At 37.8% G+C, this 19,536-nt stretch overlaps 2 protein-coding genes across 6 annotated transcripts in view; one reads left to right on the top strand and one right to left on the bottom strand.

The window, feature by feature from the left end:
• Positions 1-4,483: 4,483 nt before the first annotated feature.
• On the bottom strand, positions 4,484-6,626 carry C1H4orf46 (chromosome 1 C4orf46 homolog). 3 transcript variants are annotated; one of them, XM_066279865.1, is made up of 2 exons: positions 6,115-6,626; positions 4,484-4,757 (listed from the first exon to the last, which is right to left on the bottom strand). In XM_066279865.1, exons 1-2 carry the CDS (start codon positions 6,298-6,300, stop codon positions 4,602-4,604), a joined length of 342 nt encoding a protein of 113 aa, XP_066135962.1. In that variant the 5' UTR covers positions 6,301-6,626; the 3' UTR covers positions 4,484-4,601. The 3 variants fall into 3 exon arrangements, 1 of the variants encoding a protein (XP_066135962.1); XR_010731897.1 differs by having other exon boundaries at positions 4,634-4,757; positions 5,780-6,626; XR_010731896.1 differs by having other exon boundaries at positions 4,678-4,757; positions 5,662-6,626.
• Positions 6,627-6,804: 178 nt separating this feature from the next.
• The window catches only part of ETFDH (electron transfer flavoprotein dehydrogenase), a 38,557-nt gene continuing 25,825 nt past the window's right edge, over positions 6,805-19,536 (top strand). For all 3 annotated transcript variants that reach the window (XM_066279847.1, XM_066279840.1, XM_066279830.1), the window contains exons 1-5: positions 6,805-6,994; positions 16,021-16,161; positions 16,545-16,774; positions 18,338-18,419; positions 19,208-19,326. In XM_066279847.1, the coding sequence (XP_066135944.1) occupies positions 6,961-6,994; positions 16,021-16,161; positions 16,545-16,774; positions 18,338-18,419; positions 19,208-19,326 (606 nt within the window). In that variant the 5' untranslated portion in view covers positions 6,805-6,960. The remainder of the gene's footprint in view (positions 6,995-16,020; positions 16,162-16,544; positions 16,775-18,337; positions 18,420-19,207; positions 19,327-19,536) is intronic.

A 19,536-nucleotide genomic window follows, 5' to 3' on the forward strand; every position in this document is an offset into this window, starting at 1 on the left:
CGCTCTGCCCACCAGGGGGCGATGCTCTGCCCCTCCGGGGTGTCGCTCTGTTGCGACCAGAGCCACTCCAGTGCCTGGGGCAGAGGCCAAGGAGCCATTCCCAGCACCCACCCGGACCATCCTTGCTCCAATGGAGCCTTGGCTGCGGGAGGGGAAGAGAGAGAAAAAGAGGAAGAAGAGGGGGAGGGGTGGAGAAGCAGATGGGCGCTTCTCCTGTGTGCCCTGGCTGGGAATCGAACCCGGGACTTCTGCACGCCAGGCCGACGCTCTACCACTGAGCCAACCGGCCAGGGCCTAAATATGCAAAAATTTTAAAGAACTCCTATAACTCAAAAGAAAAAGGAAGCCCAATTACAAAAAGGGCAAAAAACTTGAACAGACATTTCTCCAAAAATACACAATTGCCCAATAAGCACATGAAAAGATACTCAACATGACTAATCATTTGGAAAATGCAAATCAAAACCACAATGAATTAATACACCACACCTACTAAGAGGGCTGTAATTAAAAATAAAAACATGTTGACAAGGATATAGAGATTGAAACCCCCGTAAGTAGTACAGCTGCTGTAGAAAACAGTTTGGTAGTTTCACAAAAGTTTATCATTGAGTCATCGTATGATCCAGCAATTTCAGTCCTGGGTATGAACCTAAAAGTTGGAAACGGGACTCAGTTACTTGCATGGAAAATGCTCATTGCAGCATTATTCACTGTAGTCAAAAGATGGAAGCAACCCAAGTTCTATCACCTGATGAACAGATAAACAAAATGCAGTATATACATGCAACCATACAAAGAAATTAAGTTCTGACACGTGCTACATGATATGAAATAAGCCAGACACGAAAGGACACATACTGTTCGATTCTTTCATGAAATATCTAAACAAATTCATTGAATAGAAAGATTAGTGTTTACTGGGGGTGGGAGGGGTGGGAGAATGATGCCTAAGTGAAGAGTAGCTTTGGGCAAAATAAAAAGCTCTAAATTGATTATAGTAATGGATAAACTCTGCGCTAAAAAAAATCACTGAATTATACACTTTAGATTGCTGACTTTTACGGTTTATGAATTATATCTCAATAAAGCAGTTAATACACATATTCAGGAACTTCAGGAAGGAAGGAAAGTTCTGAATGTCCGTTTTGCTTTGAACAGAAAGTAGTTGTCAAGAGATGGGTTTACCTGCTGTATGCATGGCTAACCAGAGCATAAGTTGTTTTTGCTAGTTGTTATTCTGGTCTCAGAGCTATAGGAAATTTATGCTTTCATAATTTGAAACCTTTAAAAATGTTTTCAAGTAGTTTTAAGTACACCAAAAAATGTTTGAAACATGAAAATACTGGAATCAAAAATATATTTATTGCCTGACCAGGTGGTGGTGCAGTGGATAGTGTCGGACTAGGATGCTGAGGACCCAGGTTCGAGACCCCGATGTCGCCAGCTTGAGCGCGGGCTCATCTGGTTTGAGCAAAAAAAAAAAAAAAGCTCACCAGCTTGGACCCAAGGTCTCTGGCTCAAGCGAGGGGTTACTCGGTCTGCTGAAGGCCCTTGGTCAAGGCACATATGAGAAAGCAATCAATGAACTAAGGTGTTGCAATGCTCAACGAAAAACTAATGATTGATGCTTCTCATCTCTCCGTTCCTGTCTGTCCCTGTCTATCCCTCACTCTCTCTGTCTCTGTAAAAAAATAAAATAAAAATATTTATTGAGTGTATAATTATACATTCTCTTGAAAATAAATTACTTGAAATTTGATTCTATTAAAATTATGGATTATTTGGAGTCCTTTCTCTTACTTGGAATGGTTCCAGGAAGTCTTCTACATGAGGAATGTGGCATACTTTCAATAAAAACCAGAATAGAAAGCTGTAATTCTGCTTATAATATTCAATTCTCCAACTATATTTATATGTAATTATATAATTATAATTAAACTAAGTTTTTAAAAGCTTATAAAAGTAAAAAGTACATTTGAATTATTTTAAATGTTAGGATTACTAAAGGAGTATTATTACTAATATGAAATAATAGAATGGAAAATTATTTTCTTAAAGATTATAAAATAAAAAGCAATAATTATAAAGGCAGAATAAAATGTTTTCCTATAAAAATTATAATTTTGACCTGCGTTTAAGGGACTTGGAAATGCTGTGAGTTTACAAAATATACATCTGAAATTACCTTCTAGCATCTAAAATATTTTCAAATGGTTTTCTGGAGCTATTTGGTTTCCAGTCTATTCAGTTTACTCACTCTTCCATCATTTTACCTCTCCAAATAGAGTAACTTCTATATGTACAGAGATCTGAAGAAAATATAGCCAAGTGCTAACATTTATAAAATCTTCTCGGTGGAAATGCACTGTTGTCCTTTAAATCATTCACCTTTCCTGTTTGGTTTAAAATATTTCAATAAAACATTTTAGAGTAATGAGCCCAAAGATATGGAAATAAAATTTGTTTTTAACAAGTTTATTTTTGTACGTTTTAAAACCTTAATCTTCATGACACATAAGGAAAATATTTTTCTAATATCAAAATATGCATCTCTATGGTACAGTTACATACTATATGTTTTCTTTAACTTAAAAAAATTTAGAAGTATGACCTAATATGCTAAACAAAACTTACATTGCCCATCCATTTGTCCCCTTTCATAGCCCTATTGTGGAGCTTTAGAATATAGTTCTATACATATCTTCATATCTACAACTAAGATACTATATCAAAGATGCCCAGAGTTATGTAGTAGAGAATTATTGGGCTTAATAATTGAAACACGACACAAACCACCAGAGAGAGAAAGCAACATGAGATAAAGGACAAGTAAAATAGAACACTGTCAATAAAATCAAATAATATGAAAATAATCACATCATTTAAATTTGACACATTAAAAAGCAACTTCTTTAAAATTATGTCTAGAATTTAGAATGATTCCTTACAAAGCTCCAAAAGTAATGGTACAGAACCATAATTGTGATAAGACACTTTTTTTTATTTTTCCAATGATTTGAGAGAATAAGGGGGAAGTTGGGGAGGGGGAGAGAGGGAGAGAGAGAGGCATCAACTCATTGTTCCACTTAGTTGTTCCATTTAGTTGTACACTCATTGCTTCTTACTGGAATCCATGACTTTTAGTGCACAAGGGTGATGTTTTATTCACTAAGCCAACCAACCAGGGCCAATAAGGCACTTTATTTATTTATTTATTTTAAGATTTTATTTATTCATTATAGAGAGGGAAGAGAGAGAGAGAGGGAGAAGGGGGGAGGAGCAGGAAGCATCAACTCCCATATGGGCCTTGACTAGGCAAGCCCAGGGTTTTGAACCGGCCACCTCACTGTTTCCAGGTCGACGCTTTATCCACTGCGCCACCACAGGTCAGGCCGATAAGGCACTTTAAAGAGAACAGTCAGGCCCTGGCCGGTTGGCTCAGTGGTAGAGCGTCAGCCTGGCGTGCGGAAGTCCTGGGTTCAATTCCGGCCAGGGCACACAGGAGAGGTGCCCATCTGCTTCTCTACCCCTCCCCCTCTCCTTCCTCTCTGTCTCTCTCTTCCCCTCCTGCAGCCAAAGCTCCATTGGAGCAAAAAGATGGCCCGGGCGCTGGGGATGGCTCCTTGGCCTCTGCCTCAGGCGCTAGAGTGGCTCTCTGGTCGCAACAGAGCGACGCCCCAGATGGGCAGAGCATCGCCCCCTGGTGGGCATGCCGGGTGGATCCCGGTCGGGCGCATGCGTGAGTCTGTCTAACTGCCTCCCCATTTCCAGCTTCAGAAAAATACAAAAAAAAAAAAAAAAAAAAAAAAAAAGAACAATCAACATGGAATGCAAGAAGTATCTGTAGAAGCAGTTAACCTTAGAAATAGGGAAAAAAGATGCATTCTTTCTATACCTGCTTGCATTTCTGAAGTTGAAGCCTTTCTAAAAAGCATCATAAAAGGGCAACAAATATTTCATATATTTTAAAAAGCTGTCATCATTTATAAATTCAAAAAAGCATTTTCCTTCAAGTCAATGAGGTTGACTTAATATTTTTTAAAGAAACAATTATAATCTTCATGCTAAAAACAGGAAGAAAAAATAGATTTTAATTATGTTGTCAACTCTTTTACCCAACAAACTTAGTGATTATGTGACACAGTTCTAGGTGCTAGGGATATGGAAGTACAGTAAATAAGATACGTACTGTGATTGGTTCTAGAGAACTTAGCCTAATTATTTATACTAACCTTAAAGTTACCTTCCTTTGTCCATAAAATGAAGCTCAACTTCAAACTCTGCCATTCTTGGCATCTTCTTGCAAATCGAATAGAATAATGTTCTACCTAATTTACTACTGGTAATACTGTGGTATTATTATCCACTGATGAAATTAACTTTCATAAAAGATTCTATGAGAGTTTAAACATAAACTATTTAAGGTAAACAAATACAAGTCAGCATAAAAAGTAACATCAGTCTTCTGCTCTCACAAAAGTGAAGAAAACCAAGAAAAAATTTATTTAGAGTACACAGAACTACCAGAGATTATCCCATACATATGGTACATGTGCAAATATCAAAAATGAGCAAGTATGAGGCATTTCACAGCCAAATCAGTTGTCAGGCTTCAAAGAATCATAGCCTTCTTTTAAGAGGTCCCGCCATTTTTTAAGGAAACATGCATTTTCTGTACATTTGAAGGCAAGCTCTTCCACTTGAGCTGATACTGCAGATGTGGCTTCAAGAAGTTTGCTTAATGAAAATGCTGCCTGAAATTTAAAAAAAAAAAAGTCAAACAATACATTTATTCTTTAAATTCTCATTTTATTAATAGTCTAAAAAATAGGTTAAAACGTTAAATCCAATGCCTAAATTAGTTTCTTTTAAAGTAAAAAAAAAAAGAAAATCTTCAAACTAAAATGCCAGCTCCGTCAGGGAAACTAAAAATTCTTTAACATAAAGTAAGCTTTGAGGAAAGATGTGAGCCAGAAAGATACCCACTATGTATCAGACATGACAAGTCAGTTGTTTTTTTTAATTGAAAATTCACTGGAGGCTCATTTAACTCAACAAGACGAGTTGGACCCCTTGGCACTAAATACATTTTCATGGTCTCCAGTGTTCACTCTTTTTACCTGTGAACACTGGAGACCATGAAAATGTTATAGCCCAAAGAACAGATGCTCTGAGCTAACAAAGTCAACTCTCATTAAACCACAAGCAGAGAATATCCAACTCGTGGTGGAAAATTCACTTAATTAAACGTTTTCTTCACCTATGATATAAAATAACATCGCTCCTAGATAACACATCTGCACTCCATTCTATACATTCACTAGAACCAGTCTTGTTCAGCAAAAAGAGAAGCCCTAGCAGTACTTCGTAATTAAAAAAACAAAACAAAACAAAACAAAACAAAAAACCTTGAACCATGAGATAACTGGGTTCATTTCCCAGTTTCCAATCCGCATAGTAGGGTCTATTCCACAAAATTCTCCCAAAACGATTACACCCTAAAACCTCATTCACCTAAGTGCGCGTGCGCGCGCATTAGTTTCTGAAAATTCGAGATTCAACAGAAACCAACCAGACCATGAATTCCAGCAATCTTGGGGAGGGATCTTTGACTAAACCGTTAACAAAACCAATCTGGACTACGGAGGCGGGGCTCACCCCTCCAAACTGGGTCGGGCGCAAATCAAGCCTGAAACGGACAACAGCACTGTCAGCCGGCTCTGGGCAGGTGGCCACTAGAACGGCGCGCTCTTAAGTCCACGGAGACAGAACTCACCGCCCGGGTGAGAGCCACGGGCAGCCAGGGGCGGGCGGACGGAGGGCAGACAGAGCCAGCCAAGTCCTCGCAGCAGAGCTGCTGCTGCGTGGTTTCGGGTTTCGGGGAAGGCTGAACCACAAGACCAGACACAAGGACAAGACTGAGGGATGGGGCGGCTGGAGGAATAACTCCTAATCTCTCGAAACCAAAGCAGAATCCTCAGGGGACAGAAGGACGGGACGCGCCCAGCGGGGTGTGCGGATCCGCAGCTCCTCCCGCCCTGGCCCCGCCGTCCGTCTTCCGACAGGCGCCGAGCGGGGACGCGGCCCCGGGACCTGTCCGGCGACACTCACGACCCCGATCTGCAGCTCCACTTCCTCCAGCGGGTCCACCGTTCGGCCGCTGCTTCTGCTCGGAACGGGCCAGTCCAAACTCACTGGGACGCCGGGGGGTGATGTGGAAGAGGCGTCTGAAGACGAGGGAGATTGGGGAGGCAGCGGGGGCTGCGAGGAAACCGGCATCTCCTCAGGGTCTGCCATGGAGAAGGGCTGGAACAACCGAATCAGAACGTGGCGGAACCGACACCAAACGCTGTTTCAATCGCTCGCGCCAAGCCTAGAGGCCCCGCCTGTTCCCACCCAAAGTCCCGCCCAGTCTCTTTGTCGGTGTCAGCCTAATACCGCAAAGACCGTTCATTTTTTCGAGACAGCCAATGAGATGTCACTCGATTCACCTTGCGCAGCTCTCTACTGAGCAAAGTTCCTTACAGGCTTAGAAGGCTCCTCAGCAGAAGACTCTAATTCCCAGGATGCCGTGCGCAGCGCCCCGCCTCCTACTGCCTTTTGCGGCGTGTGCGTTGCACTATGGGACTTCTGTGACTATAGCGCAGACTCAGTCCGCATCCTGAAGCCTCGAGGCCTCGCTGAACCTTGGAGTCCCTTACTTTTTTCTCCTTGGATACATGACCCGGAAGCCTCTGCTGGCCAATGTGTCACGCGTGGCGCCGGCGCAGAACGAGAAAGAGGCGGGAACGGCTTGAAGCCAAAAGCTGTCCGCTGAGCAGAGAGGCAAACTTCAGCAGAGGACTAGGTGGTTCCTGGCAGGTAATGGCGCCCCCCGAGGTCTAGAGGTCCAGCGCCTGTGGCGAGCCACTGACAGTCCTTCCTCTGTGTTCGGCGAGAGTCCTCCGTAAGGCGAACATGTTGGTGACGCTGGCCAGGCTGTCCTGCCCAGGTGAGAGGGAACTGCGGGAGGGGACTAAGTGGAGAAAGGTCGAATAGTTAGGGAAGAATGGACAGGGTCACACCTGGGCACTGTAGGCACCGCTCTCCTGCCAGTTCTCTCGGCTTTCTCAAGCTAAACTGGGACAAACGTCACGTTATCGGCATCGGGTGGCGGACCCTGGCGTGGACAACTAAGCTAAAGGTCGTGGGCGGAGGAGACTTATCAACACGGGCCTCCTGTGGACTCCTGAACTAAATCGTTCCAAATTCTGATTCTGACCCTTTTCCCAAAGCGCAGAAGATGTTACCTGTTGCATTGTTAGAAATGGATAAAATATTTGCACAGTGTTTCTCCTTGGTCTTGACCTAAGTTGCGTCTTGCCGCCATCCTATCCCAGTTTTTTAAGTATTTGAAGTCTGATCTGTTACATCATGATTAACATTCATATGCTGGAGCCAAATTCTGTCTGGAGCCAGGAATTTTTCTACATTGTCTAAAATTAACTCTCGGGACTTACCGTGTTCTGGGTGCTCCTAGAACCACCAGGATGACTTGTGAAAATATCACATAACCTCTCCTTTCACTTAAAAATAATGGTTTTACTTAAAAACAAAAATGTTTTAAATTCCAAAAAAAATAAAACGTTCATTACAGGATCTTGAATTATTTCACAACTGGCTTTAAAATCGTAGTTTATTTAAGTTAATTTTCAGTTATGGAACAAACAAGTCTACACATTGGAAATTCAAGGATGTTCTTATTGTGTAAATTTCATTTAAAGTGGAATTTTGTCAAATCTGCTGTCGTATATTAAAGTAAGTGGAGTTTTGTTGAAAGTTCCTGTTACTGTGCATGTATTAGTACATCTAATGGAAGTGTAGTCAGATGCTACTGCCTAATGTAGTTGAAGTCATTCTTGGGCCAAGTGCTAACAAAGTCCCACCAAAAGGACCATTTCCTTTTTTTTTTTTTTTTTTTTTTGGATGCTTATTTAATCGTTGCCATTTTCATGGCCTAACGTTAGTGCTACTGGCACCAAAGAGATGGGCACAAATGCACTGTCGTCGGTGTGACTTTAATAGAGCGATATGAGTTCATTGGACTTTTGAGCTCACTTCTTTAACAAAATTCAGCCAAAGTGCCCAAGTGTACACTTCTTTAAAGTGAAATATCAGAATTGTTTTCAGAAAAGGAGCAAAGGTCATTACTTTTTTTTTTTAACCCCTGGAGGAAATCAGACTACCTAGTTCCAAATATTCTCAAGGAAAGCACAAGCTGTATAAGCAATAGAATTACAGTTTTCTTTGATACCAAATCATCAGGTTTCAGAAGCAAATGATAACTTCTAATCATTAAATTATAATGCTACACTAAACTAAAACTTGATCTATTTTTAATATCTTTTAATAAAAATATAAATATTTAATAAGTATTCTTAAATATTCCTTTGAATGCTATTACTATATTGAATGCTGGAATGGACTTCTCCTATAATATTCATATGTATCTTATATACATTTTTTTTAAGATTTAGAATATGTACTTAAAAGGCTTTAATGGTCAGTCACTCCAAATTTCTTTCTCTCCTACATTCATCCTAATCTTTATTGCTTGTCTAATGCCAGGTTTTTACTATTGTAAAAAAAAAAAAAGATTAATTTTATTGGAAAGAATAAAACAAAAATATATTGATTTTACATTGGATTTAAAGAATAAAAATAATTATCCTGTGTCAGGCTGTCATCTCTCCATTTAAGCAGAAAAGAAATAAAGAAACAAAACTTGTTTTATCATAGTTAGATTCTGTTACTTCAGAGATCATTTCAAATGATCAAGACTTGACTAATGATAGAAGGATTGAGACTGAGCTTGGCTGGGATCATCTTAATTTCTATTTCTCTGTTGTAGATGGGGATTGTAGCTGCCCCAAATATCTCATAAGAACATTGTCATGAAGGACAAAATGTGGCATTAAAATTGAAAATTCTTAGCTGATTAGTATGTCTATGAAAATGTAAAAAAAAAATTATATACAGGGTGGGGCAAACATAGGTTTACAGTTGTGAGTGTGGAAAACAGTCCTTTCTTGTATTATTATTTATTATTTATTACATTATTTTTTCATAAGAAAAATTGTAAACCTACTTTTGCCCAACCGTGTATTCCAAACCCATGCATAAGTGTTGGTTGATCTTTACTATTTATTTGTTATAGTCCATATTTAGAAAAGTGTTCATTTGCAGATAGGTGCTTTGTTATAAGAGACAAGTTAAAAATTAGAAGAAAAGTCTCATTATTATTATTATTATTATTCTGTAACTCAGGAGTTAGTTTTAGGAAATTAAACCCGAGATTTGCACATTTCTGAATGACAGTTGAAGTTTAACTAGGAAGGTGCCTGTCCACTTAACAAATATATTAGCTACTTGCTTTGTGTAAGTTCCTAGATCCTATACCGTAATATATCCAAGGTTAAGATCAACCATAAACTCTAGAGCTGCTACAGTATGGAGGAATTAAATAACTTGCTGAAAGTTTCATTGTTGTTAATGAATTCAGGCACGAAGCCTGTGCACTTAACCACTGAAATTTTACATGTTACCCTTTTTAGTTTTTTAATAAACTTTATTTTTTTGTTGTTAGCCATTTTAGGTTTAGAGAAAAATGGAGCAGAATTTCCACAGTTCCCATATAACCCCTTCATTCCCCATTAATATCTTGCATTGGTATGGTACATTGGTTGCAAGTGTGAACCAGTATTGATATGTTATTATGAATAATACTTTACATTAGAGCTTACTCTTTGTATTGTACGTTCTGTGGGTTTGACAAATGTATAATAGCATGTATCTACCATTTATTACATTTTCATACAGAATAGTTTCACTATTCACCCAAATTCTTTGTGTTTGACTTATTTATTCCAGCCTCTCTGTTTCAGAACCCCTGGCAACCACTGATCTTTTTAATGTCTCTGTAGTTTTGCTTTTCCCTGAATGTCATATAGTTGGAATCATACTATATGATTCCAGATTGGTTTCTTTCAATACACATTTAAGTTCCCTCCATGTCTTTTTGTGGTTAAAAGCACATTTCTTTTTAGTAATAAATAATATTCTATTGTATGGATACACCACAGTCTATTTATCTATTCACCCATTAACAGGCATCTTCTAAGTTTTTTTTGTTTTGTTTTGTTTTGTTTTTATCTTCTAAGTTTTAACAGTTAGTTATGAAAAAAGTTGCTGTAAACATTCATTTGAAGGGCTTTTTATAAATCCTGGATATTTTTTATCTTTTATTATATGTGGACACTTAACATGAGTTTATACTCTCTTGACAACTTTTATAATATGATACATTATTGTTGACCATTGGTACAATGTTGTATAGCAGATTTCTAGAGCTTATTCATCTTGCTTGACTGCAGGTGTTTGTGTGGATTAATTTTCAGCTCATTTGGGTAAATACCAACTAGTGCAGTTGCTGGATCATATGTTAAGAGCATGCTTAGCTTTGTAAGAAGCTGCCTGTCTTCCAAAATGAATGTACCATTTTGCATTCCTGCCAGCAATAAATGAGACTTTCTGTTACTCCACATCCTCATCAGCATTTGGTGTTCCCTTGTTTGGATTTTGGCCATTCTAACAGGTGTGTAGTGATATCTCTGCAGTTCCCTGATAACATAAGATGTACAGCTTCATTCATTCATTCTTCATTCATACATATTCAGTGAGAGAAGGAGTGGCAGAGAGACAGACTCCCTCATGCGCCCCAACTGGGATCCACCCAGAAGCCTACTAGGGTGCGATGCTCTGCCCATCTGGAACTGTGCTTGCACCCCAGCTCTTTTTAGTACCTTGGGTGGAGGCCGTAGAGCCATCCTCAACACCCGGGGCCATCCTGCTCCAATTGAGCCGTGGCTGCAGGAGGAGAAGCTAGAGAGAGAGAGACAAGCAAGGAGGGAGGGAGAGAAGCAGATAGGCACTTCTCCGAATCATACCCGGGGCATCCACATGCCCGGCCAACACTCTACCACTGAGCCTACCGGCCAGGGCTCAGCATCTTTTCATATGCTTATTTTTATCTGTATATTTGTATTTCTTCAGTGAGTTGTTGGTTCAGATCTTTTGCCCATTTTTTTAAATAGAGTTGTTTGTTTTCTTGTTGAGTTTTATGAGTTCTTTGTATATTTTAGATACCAGCCCTTGATCACCTTACATGTTTTGGAGATCCTTTCTTCCACTCTAGAAATTCTTTTCGTTCTCATCTTGGTCTTTTAATGCTTCTCATTGATAACTCTAGCCTGCCTTTACACAGAGAATGACACTACAAAAAGCATTAACCTATTTTATAATACCATAGGTGAATCATAAATGAGCACTCTAATGAAAAGGACTAATGAAAAGGACTGATATTTGGTCAACAAATATTTATACCTATAAATATAGGCTAAGACTGGGATTTAATGTAAAATAAGGAAAAGACGAATATTCAAGGGCTATGCCATCTACTTATAGCATATAGACAACTAAGCAAGACATTTGTGTTTAGCATTTTTGATCATATAGATGTTTTAAACTTTTAGTTAGATGATTTAATGATTTTTGAGAATTTTAACATACTTAGAAAAACTTTTCCAAATTCAAGATTCTAAAATAATTAGCAGTATTTTTTCCATAATCTTTTGTATGTGGCTGTAAATGTTTTTTAATAATTTTTATTGAGATTTGTTACATACCATATAGTTTATACCATCTAAAATGAAAATTCAATGGATTTTAGTATATTCACAGACTTGTGCAACCACTGCCACAGTCTAGTTTAGAACATTTTCATCACCCCATCCCCATTAGCAGTCACTCCCCAAATCTCCAGTGCCAGACAACAACTAAGCTACTTTCTGTCTGTATCATCAGTCCGTTCTGGATACTTCATATACATGGACTCACATATGGTTTTTAGTAGCTGGCTTCTTTCACTTAGTGTAATGTTTTCAAGGTTCGTCCATATTATAGCATATCTCACTAATTAATTTCTTTTTATTGTTGAATGATATTCCACTATATGGGTATATCACTTCTTATTTATCAGTTTACTAATGAACATTTGAAGTTTTTTTCATTTCTTGGATGATAATGCAGCTATAAATATTTGTATACAGGTTTTTGTATAGACATGTTTTTATTATCTTAGTTATGTATAGTTAGGAGTAAGTCATGTGGAAACTCTATGTTTAACATTTTGAGGAGCTGTCAGACTGTTTTCCAGACTGACTGCACTATTTAATATTCCCACCAGCAATATACGAGAGTTCCAATTTCTCCACATGCTTGTTATCACTTGTTATTATCTGCCTTATAGATTGTAGCTGATCTGGTGGCTATGAAGTGCTATCTTATATAGTTTTTATTTGTATTTCCCTGATGGTTAATAATATTGAGCATTTCTTCATGTGCTTATTGGCCATTTGGATACCTCCTTTGGAGAAATGTCTATTTAGATCCTTTCTCTGATTTTAATTGCTATTTTTTTTATTATTAAAAATGAATTCTTATCAGATAAATGATTTGCAAATATTTCCTTCCATTTCATGGGTTATCTTTTTTCTTTCTTTTTTTTTTACTTTCTTTATGGTATCATTTGAGGCACAAAGGTTTTAATTTTGATGAAGTACAGCTTATCTGTTTTCTCTTGTTGACTCTGCTTTTGATGTAATAGGTAAGAAACAAAAATTTACACCCATATGAGTTTGTTTGAGGTTTTTTTTAATTTTTATAGTTTTAGCTTTTATATTTAGGTCTTTGACCCTTCTTGAGTTAATTTTGTATCATTATAATTTTGATTTTTTAATTTGAAATAATTTTAGATTTAGAGAAGACTTGAAAAGATAGCACAGAATTCCTGTATACGCTTTGCCCAGATTAACTTCTTACATAACTACAGTATAATTATCAAAACTAAGAAATGAACATTGGTACAATATATTAACTAAACTATGGGCTTTGTTCAGATTTCATCTTCTTTTTCTATTCCAGGATCCAATCCAGGGCACCACATTGCTTTTAGTTGTCATACCTTCTTAGTCTACTTCAGTGTGACCATTTCTGTCTTTTCTTGTCTCTCATGACCTTGACACTTTCGGTATAGACTGGCCAGTCATTGTGTGGAATGTCCCCCAATCTGAGTTTGTCTGGTGATTTCTCATGATTAGACAGAAGTTATAGATTTGGCAGAAGTATACCTCAGAGGCAAGAGCTCTTCTCGTCATATCATATCAGGAGCATGTGACACCAGTAAGTCTTATTGCTGGCAATGTTAAACTTGATCACTTGTTTAAAGTGTCTGCTTGTTTCTTTAAAACTTTTTTTTTTTAAATTTTATTTATTCATTTTAGAGAGGAGAGAGAAAGGGAGAGAGAGAGACAGAGAGGAGAGAGAGACAGAGAGAGAAGGTGGGGGAGGAGCTGGAATCATCAACTCCCATATGTGCCTTGACCAGGCAAGCCCAGGTTTCGAACCGGCAACCTCATCATTTCCAGGTTGACGCTTTATCCACTGCGCCACCACAGGTCAGGCTGTCTGCTTGTTTCTTCACTGTAAAATTAATATTTTTCTCTCCATATTCTACTAGCTGGAAGTGAGTCACTAAGTCTAGTCCACGCTCAAAAGCAGGTGAAATCAAATACCGTATTCCCCATGTATAAGATGCACCTTAATTTTGGGGCCCGAAATTTTGGGGGAAAATGTATTACATAAAGTTATTGAACTCAAGTTTTATTCATCATAAAATTTATACAACTCCTCATCACTGTCATAACTCTCATCCATTAGCTTGTCCTCATCTGTGTCTGATGACGAATCATTGTCTTCAACAATGAGTGCAAAAACAAGCACGAAAAAGTGGGAAATGCAAGTAAAAAAAATCTACAACCACTGTATAAGACGTACCCAGTTTTTAGACCCCAAATATTTCAGAAGGAGGTACATTTTGTACATGGGGAAATATGGCAATTTGTGAATGTATCGCCATTGTCTTTTATACTTTGACTTTCTCTGTTAAAATCATTGACCAAATGGAATTCATTTTGATATAAGAAGTATGCTTTTTTTCAAAGTGACTTTCTTACTATGTGTGCACCATACAATGAGTAACTCTCCCTTCTTCCTGATTTGAAATGGCATTTTTGTCACATACCAAATCCTTACCTTATTCTATCTGTTTCTGACCTCTTTATTCTGTTCCTTTGACTATTCTATTTCTTCTCCCATAACAGACTTTTAACCCTTTGAGTAATGAGGTTTTTTCTGCTCACTGACACCTCAGGAGTGAGTTTGTTTTGTTGTTTTTTTTCAAAAAAAGAAATTAGTTTCAGTTACAGTTTTATTAACATAAAATCATGTTTGTTTGATAACCAATTTTTGGAAACAAAAAGAACATACATTTGCCTTTTTTAAATGTTGCCTTATACATTTTTAAAATAAATTGATTGTCCTGTGGATGGTCAGGAGGCACGAGGACATACATGAACATTTGTACTACTCAAAGGGTTAATTATTCCAACTCCAAAAATAAGTTTTTATATCTGTCAGGGCTAGTCTGAAAGGAGGAGTTTCTGTTCTCTTTTTATGATAGGCAGGATTATCGAGGAGAATACCGAGAAGGGAGTCAGAAATTGGAGATAGGGAAGAGTGGAAGGTATCAGATGGAAGAATGTCCCTAGGAAGATGGCAGGCATAGGCCTCCTCATCCAGGTGGAAAGATTAATCTAGCGAGGAGAAAAGACATCTCTCGTATTATAACCTGAGAGAATGAGCAAAGCATGGACACGAATACAGATTACATTAGAGATTGTTTCTGAAGAATTGAGAAAGTTCCCACCCAACTGCTATTATCTTTCCATGAGGATAGATGTGCTAGATTATCTGCCTCTGGTAAGGAGAAGAAGGAGATGGAGTTGAAGGTTAAAGAACAACAGAAGCTTAAGGAACATTCTTACAGATAAATCTTTTCACACTTCTGTTTATTTCTGTAAAATTTTATTTGCTAACTCAAATTATATATACATTTTTAGGCTATATATGAGAGTCATCCTAATTTAAAAAGAAGTTGATCATAAAACCCAATTTGCCCATAAGGTACCAGCATAATCATTAATACTATCCCTTATTACTCTCAAAATTATCTAGTTTGGACTATAAATTATATGGTCATTCTGTCTTTAGCTAAAGCTTGGCATGAGCTAAATTGAATAAATTAGTTTATTAAATACTTTAAAAATACATTGCTTTATGAGAAAAAATTAACTGAAGTGTTTATCTGGGAAAGTGTACAGTCTATTTCAGTTCATGTTTCAACTAACAGTTCTACAGCACTGTTCACTGAATGTCTGTAGTTTTGATGTGGTCAGAATATAAACAAGTTTCCAAATACTAGGCATCATGTGTAATCATACAATTTTAGATCATGAAGGTACCTTTAAAATCATCTGTGACCTTTTACTTTTTTGGATGAAGGTGCAAATCAAATTATTTAAAGGTCTAATTAATTGAAACTAACCAGAAACCAGCTATCATTTTCTTTTTTTTTTGTTTTGTTTTTTTGCATTTTTCTGAAGCTGGAAACAGGGAGAGACAGACAGACTCCCGCATGCGCCCGACCGTGATCCACCCTGCACGCCCACCATAGGGCGACGCTCTGCCCACCAGGGGGCGATGCTCTGCCCATCCTGGGCGTCTCCATGTTGCAACCAGAGCCACTCTAGCACCTGAGGCAGAGGCCACAGAGCCATCCCCAGCACCCGGGCCATTTTTGCTCCAATGGAGCCTTGGCTGCGGGAGGGGAAGAGAGAGACAGAGAGGAAGGCACGGCGGAGGGGTGGAAAAGCAAATGGGCGCTTCTCCTGTGTGCCCTGGCCGGGAATCGAACCCGGGTCCCCAGCTATCATTTTCAATGCTAGATTTTTTAAAAGTATTTTTTTAGTCTACTTCTGTGGAAAACTAATTAAAAAAATAATGTTTATAATTTTCGTGCAGCCTATCAGTGCTTTCGTGCCTTAAAAATTAAGAAAACTTATCTACCTCTGCGTGCTACAAGATGGGCTTCAACTTCCGTTGTACCTCGAATTACTACCCACTATACTGTTTATCCCCGGGATAAGGACAAACGATGGGAAGGTAAGTGATAATTGCGGTGTGTAAAATTGTTGAGGCTTTATAGAAACTTTGTGTCATTCTGTAGAGGGAAATATATTTTATGATAGTGTAAATCATCTAGTACAGATTTATAATATCTACTACATATTAATATTTAGGAAAATAACATTTGCTAAATATATAATAATAAAATAATAAATCTTAAACCAAAAGTTGGTTTATGGAAGCTAAAATAAGACATGCACTGGAATAGAAGTAAGAGAGCATCCAGCTAATACAGTAAGATGGGCAATTTCTATAAATAATGTTCTACAGCATAGTGGGTATTTATAAGCCAGCATTCATTTTATCAGATCATATTCACCCCAGACTTTATATATTTTTTAAACTTTTTTTCTTCTCAGGAGTGAGCATGGAGAGGTTTGCAGAAGAAGCGGATGTAGTGATAGTGGGTGCGGGCCCTGCCGGGCTTTCAGCAGCGGTTCGTCTGAAGCAGTTGGCAGCTGAGCATGACAAGGACATCCGTGTGTGTCTGGTGGAGAAAGCTGCTCAAATAGGAGCACACACTCTCTCAGGGGCTTGCCTTGATCCACGTGCTTTTGAAGAACTGTTCCCAGACTGGAAGGAGAAGGGAGTATGAAAAATTGGTTTTTATGAAAAGCCTAATCGGTATTCTCTCTGTTTCCAAATTACCGGAATATGGGAAACCTTTTCATATCATTCTATCCTTTATAGGTTAATTATTGATTTTTTTATTTAAAAAGGGCAAAAACAGGTTAAATCGTATCAGTATAGTTATAATTTTAAGTTATTAACTCATTTTTTTTTTAATTTTAATTTTATTCTTTTTTTTTTTTTTTTAATTTATTCATTTTAGAGAGGAGAGGGAGAGACAGAGAGAGAGAGAGAGGAGAGACAGAGAGAGACAGAAGGGGGGGGAGGAGCTGGAAGCATCAACTCCCATATGTGCCTTGACCAGGCAAGCCCAGGGTTTTGAACCGGTGACCTCAGCATTTCCAGGTCGACGCTTTATCCACTGTGCCACCACAGGTCAGGCTATTAACTCATTTTTATATAATGCCTTCTATGTGTTGTATTTATGTACTGGATTTATAAGCAAGCATTACTTTGAGAAAATCTTTGAATATTTGTACCGAATAAAATACAGCATTTTAATTTGGAGAGTATTTCCTAACTTTCTCCATAGTTTATATCATTGTTCTTAATAAGCAAGGTTCTTATCTGAATTTCCTGGGACATTGCAATATCTAAAGCCAAAGTGGAGAATCTAATCTAATTTTCTAAAGCAATAAATCATGGTCACCCACAGCTAAGCAGAAAAGGCACTAGTGTGATATGCAGAGACCCAAGTGCTAGTTTTACTGCTCTCATAATTTGTATAATCTTGGTTAAAATTTTACACTCTCTGTATTTCAGTTTTTTCTTATGTAAGATGAGTTACATTATATTTATTCTACCTTTAAAGTTAGACTATTTAGTATCTGTGAATATATTTTGTAAAGGTGAAACACTATATAAATATTTCTGTGCTCTTTCCATATGGAGTAAATTAAATTCCAAAAATTTCAACTCCGCTGTTATTTCTAAAACATCAAGCTCCTTTAAATTAGAAATACTTTAATTATGCCTAATTAATTTCCTCTTTTCAATATTTATAGCAGAAATAGATATCATGGAATGATTATTGATGTAATATCAATTCTGATAAGAAAAGTCTTTCATATCAAAGCCCTGTATACCCAGGCAGAAACAATCCATTACATACATGTTAACTGGCATTATCCAAGAGAAAAAGAAAACTTGTCTTACGTTTTCATCAATCGGGATGTTAACCTGGAGCAAGCTCCTAGATGAAATGCCACAGACAGGGAGACAGGAAGCCATCCTCCTTGATGTTCACATTTCAAAGACATCTCCAAGGTCCCCAAGAAAGACATTCCTGGAATGCAAAACTGGCTTATATAGGTTTCAAAAAGATTCCCGTACAGCTCAAAGAGACAAAGAAAGAAAGGATTTACAGTCCACGTTTTCTAAAGAAAATGATGAAAGAAAATTGAGCAGGGTAGTTCCCTTTACTTTTGATACAGTTTATTATTATTACTATTATTTTTATTATTATCTGTATATACCCTTACAAATATGAACTAAAAATTTTCTTTTCTGATTTTACTTCTAGGCTCCACTTAACACTCCTGTAACAGAAGACAGGTTTGGAATTTTAACAGAGAAATACAGAATTCCGGTGCCAATTCTTCCAGGTAAGATACAATAAATAATCATGGAATTGTAGAATTCTGCAACTGGAAGGAATTACATTTCATCTGGTAGACTCCTTTCCTTTCAAAGATGAGGGAGCTGAGGCCCAGAGATTTGTAGATCTTGTCCCCAAGTTACACAGCTGGCTTATGGGAAAGCAGGACTAGAACCCAGTTCTTCTGTCTTCTAGTCTAGAAGAATTGAGATAGTCTTATAAGTCAACTAGGAATTTCTAATTTAATGCTGTAATGTTGTTTTTAATTTAATAATTAGAACTGGGCCAAGATTGTAGAAAATAAATTGAAATTGAGTCTGTAATATAATGTGTATATTTATGCAGAAACTATATATTGATTAGAATTTTTTAAGTTAAATGTTTATGTTTGTGAGATGTTTTGTCAATAAAGTCGTATTTAGCCTGACCGGTGGTGGCACAGTGGATAGATAGAGCATCAACCTGAGATGTTGAGGTCCCAGGTTCTAAACCTCTGAGGTCACTGGATTGAGTGCGGGCTCACCAACATGAGTGTGGGCTTCCTGGCTTGGGCCCAAAGGTTACTGGCTTGAAGCCCAAGGTTACTGGTTTGAGCCCAAGGTCACTGCTTGAGCACAGGGTCACTGGCTTGGCGGAGCCCCCCAGTCAAGGCACATATCAGAAGCAATCAGTGAACAACTGAAGTGAAGCAACTACAAGTTGATACTTCTCATCTCTCTTCCTTCCTCTTTCTCTCTCTCTCACACACACACACACACAAAAAGCCAGAGTTATAAATTAAGCATTTATTTGTAGGTCTTCCGATGAATAATCATGGCAATTACATTGTACGCTTGGGACATTTAGTAAGCTGGATGGGAGAACAAGCAGAAGCTCTTGGTGTGGAAGTGTACCCTGGCTATGCTGCCGCTGAGGTTGGTATAGTTTTGTTTAGTTTTGTTTTTAATATTTATAGAAAGTAATCTGTTTTTATTTTGACTATAAACCAAGAATGGCATAGAGGTAAAGAAATATATTATTTTTTTTATTATTAAATTTAATGCAGTGACATTGATAAATCAGGGTACATATGTTGAGAGAAAATATCTCTAGATTATTTTGACATTTGATTGTGCTGTATACCC

Source organism: Saccopteryx bilineata, chromosome 1 (genome assembly GCF_036850765.1).
Source record: "Saccopteryx bilineata isolate mSacBil1 chromosome 1, mSacBil1_pri_phased_curated, whole genome shotgun sequence".
Classification (NCBI taxonomy): domain Eukaryota; kingdom Metazoa; phylum Chordata; class Mammalia; order Chiroptera; family Emballonuridae; genus Saccopteryx; species Saccopteryx bilineata.

Excerpts from the sequence above, each read along its gene's own strand:
- C1H4orf46 (XM_066279865.1), bottom strand. The coding sequence starts at position 6,300 with ATGGCAGACCCTGAGGAGATGCCGGTTTCCTCGCAGCCCCCGCTGCCT. Across the intron at positions 4,758-6,114 it reads TGGAGCTGCAGATCGGGGTC|GCAGCATTTTCATTAAGCAA; the intron begins GTGAGTGTCGCC and ends TTTAAATTTCAG.